Raw genomic sequence first — 21,224 nt, forward strand, 5'->3', positions numbered from 1 at the left:
ATATAATTCTGCTTATTGGTCCATGGGGGAAAAGGACCTCCTAGGCTTGGATAACTTACTTTCTCGGAAGTGCCTTGCCATAGGCAAAGCTGTTAATGGCCTTGGGATATTAATTCAGCCCTAATGGAACAGTTTTAGAGTGCTGCTTAATTTGAAGTCACTTCTTTACCTAACATGCAAATTAGTTTTCTTAAAAGTGATTGCTAGGGTTTTACTTTTTTACACTGATATAAGGAACAAGAGTCTCTAAATCCCAAAGATTTAGTATATATGTTTTACTTTTAAATATTATCCATTCAACTCTTCTTCCTCAAAACCAAGGCTGAATATTTTAATTGCCCCCTTCCACAGATATCTCTATGCCATGCTCTCTACAGCCAGATATGTTTTCATTTCATCTGAGTATTAAAAAAAGATGATAAGATAGCTTACAGGCATTTAAAGCAAATAGCAATAACATATTTTTTTAAAAAAACAATAAAAGCACAACAGCACTATCAAAGCACTTGTAAAAGGCCGGAGGAAACATCAGACAGCAAGGAGCTAGGGGAAAATTGTATTTGTTTTCTTTCTTAAAGGCAAAGAGTGATAGGGCAACAAAAAAGATCTTCAACTTCACAGTGCTTTTAAGAGCAACGTAGCTGCTTAGTCTAATAATATAATGGAACCTGAGACTCCATAGCCTTTTCATAAATCAGCGGAAATACAATAAACAGCGCAAATCAGAATAGAGTATTCACTGCCTTGGCAGGGGGCTTGCAACATCTGCTTGCTCTCAAATATTCCTTTGTTTATTTTGTTTACTTACTGCAGATGTTGTATCTTGGGTTGTGTCACATGGGCTACACAAAGCAGATGTGGAATTAAGGCATTGATATTTTTTCCCCTTTGTGGGTTACATGTTTAAAATTCATAGCCAAGATTGCAAGTTAGGAGTAAATTCTTAAGAACTTAATACACCTTACTTTTGAGTAATGATGCTAAATAGTCATTTATAGAATTGCATAATTAGCAGTGGTTAATATTCTGCAAGGATAGGCAATATGGTGTTGGGAATTAGAATTAGATGTCTCTGATTAGTTGGCTAGATTAAAATCTCAAACATCTGGAAGGCACCCATTTTCTCAGTCCTGATATTCTCAAATTGACAACATGCTATTCTTTTTAATCAAAAGAATCTTTCACTCTATGGTTTGAAATGGTTTACTGCCTAATAATGAGTACTTTGTGATGTGTAGCTTACTCCCCTGTTAAGAAAAGTTTCCTTTTGGCATTTTCACATAAATTATACTCTATCTCAGCTCATATTATAGTACCACAAATTTGCTTCTTTGGTCAAAGGGAAGATTGCCAGAAATTTCTTTCGACTAACAAAGTTTGGCCATTTTTATAACAAGCCATATATTTCTCTCAAGATGGCTCTCTCAGAATCTTTCTGGTGAAATAAAAACTTAGAAAAGTTTATATGGAAAATAATGTTCAATGCTACCTAATAATTGCAAGAAGTAAATCTCCCTGTGACAGGTTGCGGATGAATTCTAGGCTGCTAGAATGTTTTGAGGAGCTGAAAGTTGGGTGCCTGCCTAATTCACGTTCCTCTCTCTTTTTATCAAAGAAACATCAAGTATAACTTTTCCATATTAAGCTTTCCTTCGTTTCAAACCCTTTATCTTAGTGAAAGAACTTAGAGTAAATGAAATCATTAACAGTGTAGATCATCAGTCCTGTCTTCACATGGTCAAGCTACAGCCTCCTCTCAATTAGGATATGAGCTGGGAAGATTGAAATTGCAGTCAAAGACACCCAAAAAGCCAAAAGGCAAGAAAATCCGATTGATCCCAACTGTATTTGATCTTGAGGATAAATTCACTCTGCTGGTCTTCTATACAAGGACTATCTCCAACCTTTTCAAAGCCTTTGCCCCACTTTAATCAAACATGATTTCTCACCTTATTTTTCCTCATGCACATATTTTGGAAATAACAATTCCTGATGATGAAACTCTTCCAGTTATTGTTCTGATACAAGCCACTTTTTCTGGTCTGAGTTCCACGATGTGTTTAATTTATATAATGAAACAAACAAGAAAACCCCCAATTAATTTTTTATTGATTTTATTAGATTGTTTTTCTTGTTATGGAGCTATGTTACATTCGAACAAACAGTACTACTAAAAGTACTTGAAATAAGGGCATTGTTTGAATTTGACACTTTATATAGATAGTGCCATGTGGTCTAATGACTAGAGAGCTCTGGAGTAGGGTTGAAGAGAGATGTGAAGACAGTGTTCATTTCTTACTTTTAGTTTTATTCTGGGGGCCACAATGGCTCAATAATTAAAGATGCTGAGCTTGTCATATGGAGAGCTGACAGCCCAGGTTTGAAATCTGAGTGCTGTGTCATGGTGTGAGCTCCCATTACTTTCTCCAGCTGCTGCCAAGCTAGAGCATGCAAATGCAAATAGATAAATAGATTTCACTTTGGTGGGAAGGTAACAGTTCCATGCAGTGAGGGGGCCCTTGTCTCTGGCGCTACTGCTATGTTCCTGTTGACCAGCGCATGTGTGTTTAGCAGGCGGGTGCACGTGCGCCTGCATGAGATTTGCTTCTGCGCATGCGCCAGAAGCAAAATCTCATGCAAGGCCGCTCGTGCATGTGAGGTTTTGCTGATTTTTGGCGATTTCTTTGCTTCTGTGCTTATGTGAAAGCAAACAAATGCCAAAAATTGGCAAAATCTCACGTGCTTGCGTGGCCTCGCATGAGATTTTGCTTCCGGCGTATGCACAGAAGCCGAATCTCACATGGGCACACGCGGACATGCGTCTGGGACATGGAGATGCATGCACAGGACCATTTTCAATACTGGAAAGGTGTTTCCAACCATTCCGACCAGAGCCCAATATTGGTTCCATGTGCCTCGGTGAATAATCATGCTGGCCACATGACCACAGAAGTGTCTTCGGACAATGCTGGCTCCTTTAGCTAACAAATGGAGATAAGTACCTCTCCTCTAGAATCACACATGATTCAAGAAATAAATTTGAGTTGTTTCTGGAAAATAATAAAATGATTCCCCACCCCACACCCTAGTTTGTTGGTTTGTTTGTTTTAATAGCAGTTATTGTGGAAAGCTTTTAATTCTCTGTGTTTATATTATATCATAATTCCAGACATCCACAGTCTAGTTTTAGTTTTAGTCCCTTTTAATATGTTTGTGTGTATGTATATGATGTGTGTGTGGGTATCACAACTAAAAAAAATATCAACCAACCACTGCAAAACATGTTTAAAAACAGTGTTATAAATAGCTGCTTAATCGTAAAAGAATTGCATGAATCATATCACTCAATCTAACAGATACCATTTATAAATATTTGGCTTTTGATGAGCTAGAGATATGGCAGACTAGGAAAAAACACACAAAAAAATGGATCGTCTCCCAGAATTTTCCTCTGCCCTTTTTCTTTCTGGTCCTTTCCATGTGTAGTTGAGACTGAAAAATAACAACAGTAACTTTTCTCCCTGTTATTCCTCCCTGGAATCTCCCTAAACTGGATCAGCTTCTGGGGATAGGGTTGGCACCCAGTAAATATTAGGGACTAATGATATGAGAAATCAAGGTGTTGAAATTATATCCAATAAATTCTAGATGTGAGTCTAAGAAGTTGGTGTTTTGTTTAGGATCACACAGCTTTGGAGAGGAAATAAATTTGAGTTGTTTCTGGGAAATAATAAAATGATTCCCCACCCCACACCCTAGTTTGTTGGTTTGTTTGTTTTAATGGCAGTTATTGTGGAAAGCCTTTAATTCTCTGTGTTTATATTATATCATAATTCCAGACATCCACAGTCTGGTGGCTGCAGCAGCTTTGGGACAGCAAACTTGGAACAAGAATTCCAAGGGAAAAGCTGGAAAATTTTTAAGAGCTGTAACCCAATTTTTCTAGAAAGTGGCCAATTTATAACCAAGGGATAAAGAACATTGAAAATAAGGAGCCTGTTTTTCCCCCTAGATTTATTTTCTGTTCTGCTTTTATACTTTTTAATATTTTTTAATGATTATATGATGATTTTAGCTAATGATTGTTTTATTTATTTTACTATTTCATTGAATTTCTATAACTATCCAGAGTCACTTTCCGCGAGATGATCAGTCATGGTAATTTGATGAAATAAATAAATAATCCATTGGTTGAATATAATGTAGTCTATATTCAATAATAGTGTAGCTAATTGGAAAATCTAATGGTTAATCAAAAGGAAAATCTAACAGTTAACCAACTGTTTAGCTGTTTAATTGTTAAAGGTGGATTCTTTCTTTTGATACACACTGGTGTTCCTGTGTCTTTTTCCAGTTTCATTAGGCTTGAAGATAATTGATGAATTGGTTACATTAATTAATATAGATAAGTAGGGAAGAACAAGATACTTATTTCATTAATTCTCATTTCATTGACTTTTACTTCCCTCGAACTGAAGTTGCCAGGATGATTGTTATTGTTTTTAACACTAGAGCTGAGCTTTTCCAGCATTTTTTGAGGACAGCCAGAGAAAGTTCTCTCACCACATTGAAACGGATGGGTAAATATCAAGGGAAGTGGAAATTTCAGTTCTTTGACCCACAAATGCACATTTTGTTAAGCAAGAAAATAAGAGAAACGATTACGCGTAATCAACATCAAGGGGGGATTTTTATGAATGGTGAATTGGTTTGTATATGTAGAAGCAGATGTCAGTGGCTGTGCATGGTTTATGGGGGGAAAAGACCAGAATGTGGTCTTCGAGTTAAATATTGGCCTGCTTTGCATAGCAGTTGGTACAGGGTTTGGCAACGAACAAGGAAGCTGCTATATCCAGAGTTTATTTTGATTCTGAATTCAGTTAGTTGGGGAAGATGAGTCATAGACCATAGTCCTAGGTGGTCAGCCTGCAATTATATAGTATTTGCTTCCACAAGCGTAAACTTGTAAGAACAATTAGGGCGTTCAGTCAACTGTACTGGACCAATCCACCAAATAATTGATGTACCAAACTTATGGTCTAGATTTCAGAAGTAGAAAGCCTGCATCCAACTAGATGTGGTAAAACATCCATTTTTAACATCACGGACAATCTGGATTGTTGTGGGTCAGTTTCCTATGTGTTGCTCAACAACTGCTGGGAAGGCCACTGTTTTTCTTCCCCTGGCACAGACTCACACAAACATTTATAGATAACCAAGGCAATTCCAGAGGGATAAGTGAAAAAAAAGTGTAACAAAAATAACTTCAGTAGAAAGTGAAAAACAAAGTATAGTTTAGATCGGAAGATATTATTCCTACTCCTGCAGTTAGAGGCATTCATGAGTAGCATAGCTCAGTAATGACTCACCTGTGACATCTGCCTATAAAATGTGAACCTCATCTAATAGTGGGACAGTGATTTTCACCTGAGATGCAATAACAAAAGAAAAGAGTCTTTAATCCACGATTTGTATGCCACCCCTCTTTGAGTCCTCGGAGAGGGGCGGCATACAAATCCAATAAATAAAATAAATAAAATTAATAATCCATCACTCGCTCCCTTCCCCATTTCATAATTGTGTTACTTTTCTCCTTGCTGAATTCTAAAATTAAAAATCAACTGAATTGATATTGATATTGATGGTTGATACCTAAGATCCTTGGTAAAAATGGGGCAGGATAATCTAGTGGTCCTTTGGTAGTTGTTAATTAGTTGATGTTAATTGGTTGCATGATGAGTATTAAAATAATGAGGTACAATGGGTACCAAAAATAACGAACACCAAACGAATTTCTCCTATGAGGAATAATGTAAATAAATTTAATGTGTTCCCAAACCAAAGAGAATGCACACTTTTTAAGGCACAATGTAAAAAGATAGGGCTGTATGTCATTACATGAGAAAGAAACCTAAGAATTACTAACACTTAGATTAAATAAAATTTAAAAGTTACCAGTTTTGATGAGAAAAAAGGGCAAAAATACACAGAGGGCCAGGTGATATGCACAGAGCAACAACTACCACTTAGACTTAGAATAACTTTATTGTCACTTTGTACATTAATCAGCATACATTAAAATGAAACTTTGTTGCATATAAGCTCTAAATATACACCACATAAACACAACAAAATAAACAAACAAATACAAAATTATGCTTATAAACATGTATATTAGACAAAAGCCAGGAAAAGCTCCAGGCCCAGACAAGATAACTTCTTGTGGCTTAAAAGTCTGTGCTGACCAATTGGCTCCCATCTTCACCCAAATCTTCAATAAATCGCTAGAGATGTGTTATGTTCCTTCTTGCTGTAAGCACTCTCATCCCAGTGCTGAAGAAGCCCATTATCAAGGAACTGAATGATTATAGACCAGTTGCTCTAACATCTGTAGTTATAAAAACATTTGGAAGGCTAGTGCTGTTTCCCTTGAAAACCATCACAGATCCACTGTTAGACCCCCTGCAATTTGCATACAGAACAAACAGATTAACAGATGATGCTGTTTATATGACCCAATTTCTAAAAGGTTAGTAAGGGGCATCATAAGCCCACCAGAGTGCCTACCATTCCAGTCCAATTGTTCCCTCTTATCAGTACCCACCTTATGTATATAGTATAAACAATGTTATATCTATGTATATTACAAATATGTACTTGACAAACAAAATGAAAAAATAAATACATATGCTACAACATCTTGAATCTCTAAAGACCTACGCAAGGGTCCTCTTTGTAGACTTTAGTTCTGCCTTCGATACCATCATTCCAGATGGTCTTCTAACTAAGCTGAACGAGCTAGCGGTACCTGAATACACTTGTAAGTAGATCATAATTTTCCTAACAAAAAGGAAGCATCGGGTGAAGTTAAGCAAAATCACATCAAATACCTGTACAATTAGCACACACACACACCCCACCAAGGCTGTGTGCTCTCTCCACTTCTCTCTCTATACAATGACTGCATCTCTAAATGATCCATCTGTTAAACTACTGAAGTTCGAAGTTGACACAACAGTGATCAGCTTCATGTGAGGACCCTCACATCCTGAACACAAACTGTTTCAACTCCAAAACAACGCTATAGAGCACTGCACATCAGAACAACTCGACACAAGAACAGTTTTTCCCGAATGTCATCACTCTGCTAAACAAATAATTCCTTCAATACTGTCAAATATTTACTAAGTGTGCACTCACTACTATTAATCTTCTCATCATTCCCATCACCTATCTCCTCCCATTAATGACTGTATGACTGTAACTTTGTTGCTGGTATTCTTACAATTTCCTAATATAATTAATTGCTTATTTGTACCCGGATTATCATTAAGTGTTGTACCTTATGATTCTTGATGAACCTATCTTTTATTTTATGTACATTGAGGGCACATGCACCAAGATAAATTCCTTGTGTGTCCAATCACACTTGGCCAATAAAAATTCTATTCTATTCTACATGACAAGAAAAAATGAATCCTGCGAGTTTACCAGATGTAACTAAGATTTCCTGCTTTGTTTTTGGCTGGAAAGGTTAGCGAGTCACGAGGCAATCAATATCAACAACTTCTAACTTGTGTGTTGACAAATGACAAGTACTGTACTGGGACAAATTTTGAGGTTCCGAAGAGTTCCAAATTTGATGAGTTTCAAAGCAGTTGAGTACGGAGGTACCACTTTACAACCAATCAGATTGGCTACCCTTTCAAAAGTACAGTACAGTGATCCCTCGAGTTTCGCGATCTCGAGCTTCGCGAAACGCTATATCGCGATTTTTCCACCGATGACGTCACTCTCTTCCTTCCTTTCTCATCTTTCTTTCTCTCTCTCTTTCTCTATCTTGCTTCTTCCTCTCTCACACTCTCTTCCTCCCTCTCTCATCTCTTTCTTTCCTTCTCTCTCTTTCTCTATCTCTCCCCCTCTTGCTGGCGGGCGGCGGGCGGCGGGCGGGCAAGCGGGGGCATCAGCGAGGAGCCGGGGTTTCCCCTTTGCGTGGGCGGCTGGGAAACCCCGATCTTCGTCTGCTCGCTGCTGCTGCGCCGAGCAGATCAGCTGCTGGGCGGCCGAAGGAACCTTCCCTGGGTCTTCCCCCTCTTGCTGGCGGGCAGGCGAGCGGCGGGCATCAGCAAGGAGCTGGGGTTTCCCCTTTGCATGGGCGGCCGGGAAGACCCAGGGAAGGTTCCTTCGGCCGCCCAGCAGCTGATCTGCTCGGTAGCGCAGCAGCAGCGAGGAGCCAAATCGGGTTTCCCCTTTGCGTGGGCGGCGGGGAACGCAAACTCCACCATCTACGCATGCGTGGCCATAGAAAAAAAGGGCGCGCATGTGCAGATGGTGTTTTTACTTCCGCAACCCTACATTGCAAAAAATCGATTATCGCGAGGGGTCTTGGAACGGAACCCTCGCGATAATAGATCACTGTATTTCCTTTTCTTCAGCTCCTATTGTTTAAAATACGATTTTTTGTATCTGCATTATATACTTTTTTGCCCAATCCACAATTCCCCCCCTCTTAAATGTCAGAAGTATATCTGGTGTAAGAAAGACATTAATAATGGATTACTCTTGAGGTGGACAAAAATTAGGCATGCTTTGTTTTGAAATCAAATATAGATAGAGGGAATTTCCTCTAAATTAATTAATTAATTAAGAAACTAGATTTCTCTCCAGTTATATGTTTCTCTGTTAACCTTCAGATAAAATGATCATCATAGAATGCAATAATAAAAGAAAATAACAAAGGTTTAGGTCAGTGGTAAAATCACCTTCCCTACCAGTTTGGAAGTGTGTGCTCTGCATGCGTGTGCCATTGTAATGTCCACTTTTTCACACTCTCAGCACATGTGCAGAAGGCTTTGCGCATGTACAGATGGTTAAAAGAACAGAATGGGGGTGGGTGGGCGGAGCCTCACTCTGCCATGGCTACAGATTCTCTTAACCACGGGCCGCTGCCCCTATCAGTACGCCTGTACTGGGCAGAACCAGTAGCATTTCACCCCTGGTTTAGGTGTGGTTTTTTCTTGTTTGTTTGTTTCTTGTTTATTAGATTTGTATGCCGCCCCTCTCCACAGACTCAGGGCGGCTAACAACAATAAAAAGACAACGTAAACAAATCTAATATTAAAAAATCTAAAAACCCCAATTTAAGAGATCAGTCATACATACAGTCATACCATACATAAATTTTATAAGCCTAGGGGAAGGGAATATTTAATTTTTTTTTTAAAGAATGCCAGCAAATAAAATGAAGATAGATTTAGTATCTTATAGAAAATATTAAGATTACAACCATGGAATTAATTGGAAGGAAAAAAAAAAAAAGTATAGCCCAAAGTATTTATCTAGTGTTGTGATGACAAAAATTGACACCAGGCAGATTTCTCAAGAAGAAGGTCACTGAAGACGCATTGCCAGACAAATAAAACGCCATCTTCAGAAAACAGAGAACCAGGAAATCGGCCTTGCTGATGTCACAGTAAAATGTGAGCACAGTATGTCTCTGAGTTCTGCCAATATAATTTCTTACGCACTCAAAAGGGCACATAAAGTCCTGTTTTTACTGAGGGCAAGTAATATAATTGCTCCCTCTCCCAGATAATTCATCTTCTTCACCCTCCTGGAACTGAGTTGGAAGATTTAAATCGTCATTCTCCATTCCCAAGAGAGTACAGTGGTGGTGGGCTTCTGGTAGAGGACATAAAAGCAATGATTAGGAATATATGAAAATCATGTCCCATTAAGACTGACTTCTTTCTGTACTTATTAGAAAATTAATTCTGAATAGTCTTCCGTACGATTGTGTTGTAGCTAGTGGAATTCTCTAGAAGAAAAAGAGAGGTCAGTGTAACCAGGAGACCAATAATCAAACAAGAGGCTAGCCAAATGCTTTTTAAAACAGAAAAAATATATAACAATCTAGACTTGGCAAGAGAATGAATGACAGCCATTCATATCTATGGGAGAACGGGTTTTTTTCAGTGCATTTTTTTGGACTATATCGGGGAAGAGTATCTTTCCCTCGGCCTTATGACCCCAGTTGCTTGAGAAAACTTGCCCTTCCAACATCTTCGTCATTTGCAACATCTTAACATTCTCCCTTTGAGCTTACTGGGAATCTTCTCCTGTTTATTTAATAACACCCTGAGCCATTTGTTATTACGATGGAGTGTGGCAAACAGAATGGACTCCCAAAATGACCTTTGCTTTAAGGACTCAGGGAGTTTTTGCCCTAAGGACCTGCAGTAGAACAGCCCCCCCCCCCAGGGTTCTTATCCATACTTATTGCGCATGAATTGCCTATTTTATTATTGTTCCATTCAGATGCATGTTGGAGAAGCTACAATTGAGTCCATACGCTTGTAAGTCAGTTATGGTAGAGAAATGAAGGAATGTGCCTTTGAGGTGTGGGATAAACCCTACTTATGGAGACTTCTGGTTGTTGTTGTTTTAAATCCATTTTATCTCTTGGTTGTGCTAAGTGTGACACGGTTTGAGGGGGGGGAAATCAATGAAAGGATAAATACATATCAAGCTGAGTAGGTCAGTTTGTAACCATTTTGTTGTAGCAAGAGGGTATCTTTGCTCTGTGGCGGAGCATGGGCTTTGTAGTGAAAAATTATTCCTATCCATAAAAGTCTGGGAGAAACTGGTTCATTTTCATATTTCGTGATGCATGGGATTTTGAAAAGGCCATTTCTGAGAATAATGCCCATGGCAATGTACAAAAACATGAGAAAGAATGATTGTGCCTTCAAAGTATGTGGTTGCATTAAAGAATGCAGTAATAATTAACTTCTATAAATTACTTAACCATAGAAAACTATAGAAAACCAGCTGCTCTCCAAACAGTGGAAGAAGAAATTAACTATTGCCTACCTCTTAAAACTAAGTGATTTTGTTCTGGTGCCTTGTAGATGGTTCGGAAAGCTGAGGAGCATCAAAGCACAACTTCCTATTAGAAGCAGTAAACGGAATAGGATCTCTGTAGATGATACTGTAGTCTCCAGTATTCAGGATATAAGTAGATTTTTCTGAAGTCCAAAGTACCGTTTAAGATTAATAAAGTTCAGCTACACTGAATGAATTCCAAATTGGAGTTAGAATGTGTTAAAGGAGTAACTAAACCATGGCATTTCTTCAACGTGTTTTGCAATGCAGTGAGAGTTTCTATATAGGTTGGACAAGCCAGGGCCATTTTCTGTAAACATTTGCTTAGTTTTAGCTTCCTGCAGATGTATTTAATGTGTAAAACTCTTTTGTGCCCTTGAACTCTTCTGCTATATTTCCATCTCCTAAGATAAATAATGCCTTGAAAAAAAGTGCAAGACTATGCTGGGGATTATTTGGAAGGACATCTCGAGCTAAAGAGTGTAGTTATCGTCTAAGATAATTGCTTTTAGATTCAGTTAATGGGTATTTTCAGTCATGGTCAATCCTATCAGTGTTTAGCCAACTCACCTTAGTAATCCTTGCATTTCAGGTGAATGTAACATCAAAAAAAAGTGCAGTGAACATATAGTAAGCAGTGTTCCCTCTAATTTTTTTTTGGGGTGGGCGGAAAAGTATAGTGTCTGAGCGGCAGTCTCTTTGGGACTGGGCGACACAGATATAATAAATAAATAAACAAACAAACAAATAAATAAAAACCCACCCTGTTTTGCCTCAGATAATTTCAAAATAAAATACTGTACTGTGTGTCTATAACAGTGAGCTCATAATAGGACAACTCTATCAATATCAAAATGCCACTTAAATAGTTGAGCTAGTTTCAAACTAGATTTTGATTTTCTTTCTCTCTTCCTTACTCCCATTCTTTTTCTTTCTCTTTTCCTTCCTCTCTTTTTTCTATCTGTTTCTCTCTCTTCCTCTCTTCCTCTCTCTCTTCTTCCCTCTCACTCTTTCCCTCTCGGCTTCTGGGCAGGTTTGGAAAACTCTGAGTTGATGATGATTTTTAAGTGAGCGATTGCTCACTGCTCAGCTTAGAGGGAACTATGATAGTAAGGACACTTGGTTTTCCCCAATTTGCAGATTTGATAAATGCATCATTACCATATTGTCCTTAATCGTCTTCATTTTTCCTGTCTATCCTAAATGCAGCATGTTTTCATATATTACTTAGTATGTATGGTACTAAGATAAAATATTACTTAGTTAGTATGGTACGTTTGCTTTGGCTGATGCACCATGGCCATTTAGTTAGCCATTGGCTATGGTCATTCAAACCTTTGCCGCCTTGTACTGGGCTACAAAGGACGGCCCTTGAAGGCTATCCAGGATTTCCAATTAATGCATAATGCAATATCTAGTATACTAACAGGGATAATCAGTTATTGCCATGTAACACTGGGACTGTAGGAACTGCATTAGTTGCTGGTTTGTTTCCAGGAACAACTGAGTGACTAACTAGCTACCTTGGAAGGCCACATCGTAGAAGGCTATAGTTATAAGAATTTGGACACAGTCCAAAGTAACTCAAATGAATCTAAATCTATAATCCTATATAAATTCCAATCGTACACTCTTCATCAGTTTAGGGTTGAGGTGTAATTCCACAGATTATCGCTTTGATGTTTACTTGCAGAAAAATTAATATAGATAAATACCATAGTTTTATTTCCAAGAAGGCACTTTAGGTTACATCGTAATCCTAAAATGGCTTATTTGAAGATCGCTTTCATTGCTTTCAACAGATTATATTCTAGATATAAGATACGGTAGGTAGGATTACATCCTTAGGCAGAAATCAGGGCATTGAACCCTTCAATAAATTTCAGTGAATAAGAAGTATGCATAGCATTTCCTCGTATACCCATCTTAATCCCTTCCATTCCATTTGTAATTGGTATGCTATCAACTTGGTACTTCATATAATTTGTGCGATAGCAGGTTATACCAAGCAGCTGGTGAGATAGCTTAGACCAGTGATGGCAAACCCTTTTTTTCTCAGGTACCGAAAGAGCATACATGTTATTGCGCATACATGAGTGCCCACACCCATAATTCAATGCCTGGGGAGGGCGAAAACAGTCCCCCCCCCATAGGTTATCTGGAGGCCAGAAATGACGTGTTTCCCAACTTCTTGTGGGCCCAGTAGGCTCGTGTTTTACCTTCCCCAGATTCCAAAGGCTTCCCTGGAGCTGGGGGAGAGTAAAAACACCCTCCCCCATCCCCCAAAAATCAGCTGGCCAGCACACATATGCATGTTGGAGCTGAGCTAGGGCAACACCCATGCTATAGGTTCGCCATCACTGGCTTAGACTTTGCTGTAATTCAGGTTTTGCTACAGCCTTTCATCTCAAATTAATCTTCCTTGCCATTTATTCTACAGGTCCTGTGCCTAGAAATGGCTGTGCATTGTCTCAGGTCAACAGTTCACATCCAGTCCAAGCCTTCGTCGAAAGTTTTAGTGTCTTATCTGGCTGTGCAAGCAAAGGAACTGCTGGATTGCCACAAGAAGTTCACATCCTCAATGTTAGGAATGCAGAAGATTCTGGCCACCATGAAAGAGAGGTATGGAAGAAATCATTATGTATCTTGGCCTTAAATATCACCATATTTCCAAATCTGTCGCTTTCTAACTGCCTTAGATACCAACGCTCATAATCTACCATAGCATTTTATTGGTTTGGTTCATAATTCTGAGTTACAAGGTGGAACCCAACTTTAGCAGACTAGATTAATAAGGTTTCTTTATTTGGAGAGGGGAGACTTCAAACAACTTTGCCTAAAAAGACAACACAACCATTATTGTGTTATAATAGGAGTCCTGGAGACCCAATGGTTAAAGTGCAGAAGTGCAGCCTAACTCTGCCAACAATCTCGAGTTTGATCCTGACAGGGCTCAAGGTTGACTCAGCCTTCCATCATTCCAAGGTTGGTAAAAGGAGGACCCAGATTGTTGTGGGCAATATGAAAATATTGTACGTTGCCCAGAGAATGCTGTAAAGCACTTTCCTTTTTAAAAAAACAATCTTGTAGTCCCTACCTGGAGTAGAGTCAGGGAAACTGGATGTACCTAAGTGTTTACTGGCTGGATTCCCTTTCTGACACCTTCCTGGAGTTCGCAGCACACTTGTGTGTGTTGTATGTGTGTGCACTAGAAGAGAAACATCTGCTACCTAGGATTGAATTCTCAACCTGTGGGGTGGCATAGTAATCTAAATGCTGTTGCTATTATTCCATGGCTGAGGAAATAGCAAGGTACAAAGATTTAATTTCAGAGATGCTGGCACTATCATATAGATAATAGGAATGAATAGCAATGCCGTGAAGAAGGAAAGAGAGAGTAATTCTTTAGAATTATGACTAGCAGCCGTGTCAGCCAATGAACTGTGCAATAGCTCCCCTGCTTCCAAGGCCATTTGCTTTCCAGGAAATCTGTTTACAATTGAATTTTTGATATGAAACATTCAGCCTGCCTAATCCACACACAGAAGTAATAGATGTTGCTTGCAGGACTGCATTCTTGCAGAAACATTTGTCACCAGAGATCTTTAAGATGGGCTGAGATACCAACCAAATCTGTGGGAATTACAGCGATTTGCATCTTGGAAAACCCCAGCCTTTCCTCAACTTGCTGATCCCCTGGAATGTTGCAGAGTTGGAATTTAACCTATGTAGAGGTTACTGTGTCATGGAAACCCGACCTAGTTCCTCTCTAAATATTTTGAATTTTGAAGCAAATCTGAGTCTGTGTAGTAAGCCCTCTTGTTTTCCACTACTGTGGCACAGATTATGAATGGTCAGCTCTGTTATCTGATCTGAGGCAGCTACTGTGTTTCAGAATCATTATCTGAGATAGGTCTCTGAAAGCTCCCCAAGTAATCCATCCTTCCTGTCTTTCTGACAATGTTTTATGGCACATTCCATGCCTTCAGTTTTTCCTTTGCTTCCTGCTTCTTTTTTTAAAAGCTGGGTTCCTGTACCTTTTGCGATGGCCCCTTGAGAAAATGAGCAGGAAGTTAGGAAAAGACTTCATGACAACAGGGGAAATAGTAAGCGTATAAACAACAAGTTTAGGCCAGTTTTCCCCTTAATGTTCCAGAAGCCTGGAAACAAAGCAGAGCAAAGGTTATCATTAATTTATTTTATTTTTGTTTCTGCACAAAAAGAGCCCATGTTTTGCAGCCCCCTTCAACTTATATCAAGAACAGTCTTACTTTGTCCCTCTTACGTTTCCTGAACTGGATGATGCATCCGGCAAAAGTCAAGATTTATATGTTGATTGTACAATGCTTCCAGCATCTTGGAGGATAAATAGCACTTTTAGTTTTGTTTTTTTATTTGTACTCTGGCTAACATGGAAACGTAAGGCAATCCAGTTTACCACGTCCTTATCGAAAACACTAAAGGTTTTTAAAATTAGATTCCATATTGCAGGTTCCATTAGTTTTTGTTTGGGTCCTTAAACTTAACCCTAATTCTGCTAAATATACATATTTTATATGCTGAGAAAAGACACTGTTGTTCTCCGTGCTAAAGGAGCGGGTCCAGCAGTCACGTGGGTTGCTCATGTCCAATCCGGTGGAACTGAACCTTGTATTAAAAAAGCCTGCTGGATCCGCCCCTTCCCAGAATTCGCTCAGTTCTCGTATCTACGGTACGGTGAAACGCTCGTTCAACATAACACCTTCCCTTGACTCCTTCTGCTTAGAACAGTAAGCATATTTCTCTATTTTTTACTTAGTATATAGCCAGCCGTAACCGGCTTGGCTCCTTTAAGAGAGAAGCCTGCAGCCTGGCCCCCCGCGGCTTTCCCTTCGCCGCTAGCCGGCTGCTGCTGCTGGCTTGGATTGTTTCCCTTCAATCCTCTCGGCCTGGAGGTTTTATTTTTTCTTTATAAACAAGAGGCTTTTACTTAGAGGGCTTTACCTCCTGCGGTGTGAGACGTTCTCAAGTTTCTCTTGTCAGTCTCCTGGACTTAGTCATCGCTTCTTTAAACTTCGGAGCGTTACTTTTTTTTTTTTTGGCGCGAAGGCCTTCGTGTCCCCTTAATTGCGCACTTTCGTTTTTGGCTTTCTGCCATCCGTTTAGTGCTTACAGTCCACCGCTGGGTTCCTGGAGTGGGCTTTGAGTCTCTCAGGCTAAATTCTCCACCGGCTAAGCCTTTAACCAGTGTGCCTTGGTTAATTAATTATCTTAGGGAGGCTAGCCGCGCTGCATTTGAGGACACGAACTCTGGTCTCGCCCAGATTGCTCTCAAGTCGCAGCAGCTCCTAGGCCTAGGAGCAGGATCCCGTTCCTCTTGGGAATAAACCCTTTTAAAGTGCTTCTCCCTCCTAGGTTCTTTGGCTCAAGCCTGGTTTTCTGCTAATTCAGACTATGGCTTCTTTTCCCAAGAGAGGCACAGCTAAAGGTCCCAGAGAGGCCAGGCCTACAGGTGATGAGATTACTATTTTACCCCAGGCCTCTGTTTCCTCTCCTGCTGGAGCTCACCATGTGGCTAAATCCACCAGAGGTGAAAAGAGAAGGGACCTAGCCCTCCAAAAAATTCATGACAAATCAGCTAAATGCTTAAAGGTGCAGGCCCAAGTGCACCCTAATCCTGACCCCTCAGAAGCATCTATCCTGCCTCCCCCTGGGTCATCTTTTTTATCTCTGGATGAGCCAAACCTAAACTTACCCCAACCTAACCTGTGGGGTCTAGGGCCAGAGGAACCAGATTTAGTGGAAGACTCCTCCCAGCCAGAAACCTCTCAGGCTCCCAAGGACTCTTCTAACATTCCTGCTGATATTTCTTCTCTACCACCAGAATTTCGATCTATTTTCTCTGTCTTATCCAAGGCCATTGATGCTAAGCTCTCAGCCATCAATGTGCCATCTGTGTCACACCCACCTGTGCGTCCTTCCCGCCCCCATGGTTCTCCCTCAACCTTTAGGGCTCCAATGGAGGAGGTCTCAGACTCCTCCCAGGACGAAGATGAGGATGAATACCCGGCAGAGGAGGAGGACCCCTTTCAGGGTCTCTCAGAGGACGAAGAATCTCAAGTCAAAACACCTACTCCAGCTACTATTTTTCCTTCTCAACTTTTCAAATCTCTCCTTCTCAAGGCAAGAGTATCCACAGGTTTAGCTGGACAGGAGAAGCAGACTGCTTCCTCCACTGACCCCCCAGAGGAAAATTTGCCATAATTCTCAGAAGAGCAGGAAGATAATGAGGCAATTCCTATGCCAAAATTATTTAAGGATGCCTTACTCAAACAGTGGGATCATCCAGCCTCTGGCCTCAACCCCACTACCAAAGACAAGAAATTGTACAAGCTCTCTCCTTCATACGAAGAGCTTCTATCATGCCCTAAACCTGATGAACCTGTCAAAACTCTCCATTCTGCTGCAGCCATGCCTGGTGAGGCAGAGGAGGTGCTTCGCCCAGAAGATAAGCGACTTGAGCAAATGCTCAAGAGGGGATTCACCGCTGACTCCTGGGCAATAAAGAGTGCTGCAGCTGCATCCTTCTTCTCCAGGGCTATGCTTCTTTGGCTTCGTCAACTTCAACAGCATATTCCTCCCGATGATCTGAGGGGTCAACAGGACTTCAACAAGGTTTTTGCTGCTGCCCAGTACGTGGCGGATGCCACTCTTCAATCCTCCAGATTTGCAGCCAGATCTATAGCGGCCTCCACAACGGCCAGAAGACTCCTATGGCTCCGTCCTTGGCAGGCAGGAGTACGCCAAAAGTGGCAACTTTCCATGGGGCCATTGAAACGTGACCTCCTCTTCGGAGATCTCCTGGACCCCCTGCTCACGGAGACCACAGACAAGAAGAAGATTTTGGGCCCCACCATCAAGAAGGCGTCCAAAACACAGCCTTTTCGTCGCCCAGGGCGCCAACAGGAGCAGGGGTCTACCTTTCAAAGACAGCCAGGTCAGTATTCCCCCCGCTTTCGTTCCCAAGCTAGAGGCGCCAGGGGCAGAGGCTTCCGGTTCCAAAGAGGAGCCTCTTCCAATAGGGCTTCAAAGAAACCCAGATGGTAATCTCCCCTCACATCCGATAGGCGGCCGCCTGGCCCATTTCTCCTCCGCTTGGCGCCGCTCCTCCAAGGACCCCTGGGTCTTTGACACTGTAGAAAGGGGTCTCTGTTTAGAGTTTATTTCCTTGCCCCCTAAACGTTACATTTCATGTCCCTCCCCTAGATCCTCCTCATCCAGTTCCCGAATGGAGGAAGCTATTTCTCATTTACTATCTATTAAAGCCATTCAACCTGTCCCTCCCGACCAAAGGGGCCGGGGTTTTTATTCCATCCTCTTTATGGTCCCTAAGACGTCTGGAGGCTGGAGAGCCATTCTAGATCTCAAAAAGTTGAATCTATTCATCAAGTATAGAAAATTCAAGATGCACTCCTTGGCATCCATTTTAGCTTCCATTCATCCGGGGGATTTCATGGTCTCGCTGGACCTCACAGAGGCGTACCTCCATATTCCCATTGCCAAACACCACAGGAAATATTTACGTTTTGCCTTCCAGGGCAGACACTTTCAATATAGAGCTATGCCCTTTGGGCTCTCCTCAGCCCCAAGAGTCTTTACCAAGCTTTTGGGAGCTCTAGCGGCTCACATCCGGTCCACGCCCATTCACATATTATGTTATTTAGATGACATTTTAGTTCACGGGAACTCTAGAGATGGAGTGGCCGCAGATCTTTCTATCACCATGTCAGTTCTACAGAACCATGGTTTCTCCATAAACTTCGATAAAAGTCACCTTCGACCATCTACTGCCATTCTGCATCTGGGATCCATTATTAATACTGAGATATCTCAGGTATTTCTCTCTCCTGAGAGGAAGCAGAGCATAGATGACCTGATTTTCTGTGTGTTGTCCCATCAATCAGTCCCCATAGTTTCCCTATCTTCCTTGCTGGGGAAAATGGTATCATGCATTGGGATTGTTCCCTGGGCTCGCCTTCACGCCAGGGAACTACAGTGGCTTCTGTTACCTTTCCAGAGATCGGGACGCAGCAACTCGACTCGGCGTATCGCCATTCCACCGGCAGTTCGCAGATCTCTCAAATGGTGGATTTCTCCAGCCATGGACAGGGGCTCCCCCTTCAGGTGCCCAGACCAGTTTGTGGTCACCACAGATGCCAGTCTCCTGGGCTGGGGAGCCCATGCTCAAGGATTGATAGCCCAGGGCACTTGGTCTCTGGAGGAGGCCTCCAGGCCCATCAACTGGCTGGAGTTAAGGGCCGTCTCTCTAGCATTAAAGCAATTCTATCCTCACATCTCCAACCAACATGTTCTGGTCCTGACCGACAACATAGCCACCAAAAGCCATATTTGCAGACAGGGAGGCACGAGATCCAAGGCTCTCATGAGGGAGGCCCTAAAGTTAGGCCTTTGGGCGGAGAAACATCTCCAGTCGCTCTTAGCCGATCACATCTTGGGAAGCCTCAATGTCCAGGCGGACTGGCTCTCATGAGCGACCATAGATCCAGGAGAGTGGAACCTCCATTAGACACTGTTCCACCAAATTTGCCTCAGGTTCGGGTTTCCAGTACTGGATCTATTTGCGACCGAAACCAATACCCAGCTCCCTCGCTTCATCTCCAGATTTCCAGCCCCGGGAGCGGAGGCAACCAATGCCCTCAGGAGCCCCTGGCCTCCAGGCCTCCTTTATGCTTTTCCTCCAATTCCGATCTTACCGGAGGTGATTCACAAAATCATCCTAGAAAGAGCTCGAGTGATCTTGATCGCCCCCCACTGGCCTCGCCGGCCCTGGTTCGCAGACCTTCAACAACTATCCGTCCAGGACCCTTGGCGACTCCCCGTTTTGGAGGATATGTTACGGCAGGGGGCCTCATTCCATCCAGACCCGGAGTGGTTCCACCTCACCGCCTGGCTGTTATCCGGAGAGACTTAGACCTGTGAGGGTACGATCCGGATACAGTGGAAATCATCCTGAAGGCCAGAAGGGGATCGACCAATAGGATATACGACCATACCTGGTCAAAATTTCATCAGTGGTGCTCGCAGGAGGGTTTATCCCCCCTGTGTCTTCCCATCCACAAGATACTTACCTTTCTCATGAAAGGTTTCCATCAAGGTCTCTCCACCAGCACTATCCGTCGGCACTTAGCAGCCATCTCTACGGTTTTGGCAGGACCTCGGAGACAGCCGCTCCGTTCCTTTCCGGAAATCCAAGAATTCCTCAAGGGTATGGCCAACCTCAGACCGTCTAAGGTCCACAGATACCCTTCCTGGGACTTGCCTCGGGTTCTTCACTCCCTTACTCAGGCACCATATGAACCCCTGAAATCAGCGTCTCTCAGGTACCTATCTTTCAAGGTAGCATTCCTGGTGGCGATTACATCCGCCCGACGCATTTCTGAATTGGCTGCTCTCTCAATCAGACAGGACCTCTGCCAGTTCCATCAGGACAAGGTGGTTCTACGCTTGGACCCCACCTTCCTACCCAAGGTCAGTTCCATGTTCCACAGATCCCAGGATATTGTTTTACCTTCCTTCTGCTCCCAACGGGATCATCTCCAAGCTATTAGATGGCACACTCTGGACTTGACTAGAGCGCTGAAGATTTACATCCAGCGCACAGGCCACATTCGGAGATCTGAAGCACTCTTCGTGGCCTATCACCCCAGATCCATGGGCTCCAAAGTATCTTCAACAGTGATAGGGCGTTGGATCAGGGGAACCATATCTAAAGCCTATGAGTCAGCCTCTCTCCCCATTCCAAAGAATATTACGGCACACTCTACCAGAAGTGCTGCCACTTCGGCCGCTTGGGCGACTCAAGCCCCGTTGGAAGAAGTGTGTAAAGCAGCCACTTGGGCCTCACCTAATTCCTTCATCAGACACTATAAAATCGATACATATGCCTCAGCAGATGCCGCCTTCGGTAGAAGGGTTCTCCAATCCGTTATTTCTCACAATGACAACTTGAACCCTCCCTAGGGACCTATCTATTGGGTATGTCCCACGTGACTGCTGGACCCGCTCCTTTAGCACGGAGAATAGGCGTTGATCGCTTACCTGAACGCCTCTTCTCGTGCGGTGAGCGGGTACAGCAGTCACTTCCCTCCCTTATGTGTTTTCCTTTCTTATCTTCTATAACCTAACCTTATTCCTTTTCACGAGAGTTGAACATACTTGAGCTTTCACATCTGAGCCTAAGTCTACGGATTCGCGAATTCTGGGAAGGGGCGGATCCAGCAGGCTTTTTTAATACAAGGCTCAGTTCCACCGGATTGGACATGAGCAACCCACGTGACTGC

General features: G+C 42.0%; 1 protein-coding gene across 1 annotated transcript in view; it reads left to right on the top strand.

The window, feature by feature from the left end:
* Window positions 1–21,224, top strand: part of TGFBR3 (transforming growth factor beta receptor 3) — a 210,287-nt gene that overhangs the window by 82,899 nt on the left and 106,164 nt on the right. The window contains exon 3 of the mRNA XM_070746579.1: window positions 13,325–13,506. Within this exon, the coding sequence (XP_070602680.1) occupies window positions 13,325–13,506 (182 nt within the window). The remainder of the gene's footprint in view (window positions 1–13,324; window positions 13,507–21,224) is intronic.

Source organism: Erythrolamprus reginae, chromosome 3, assembly GCF_031021105.1.
Source record: "Erythrolamprus reginae isolate rEryReg1 chromosome 3, rEryReg1.hap1, whole genome shotgun sequence".
In the NCBI taxonomy this organism is placed as follows: domain Eukaryota; kingdom Metazoa; phylum Chordata; class Lepidosauria; order Squamata; family Dipsadidae; genus Erythrolamprus; species Erythrolamprus reginae.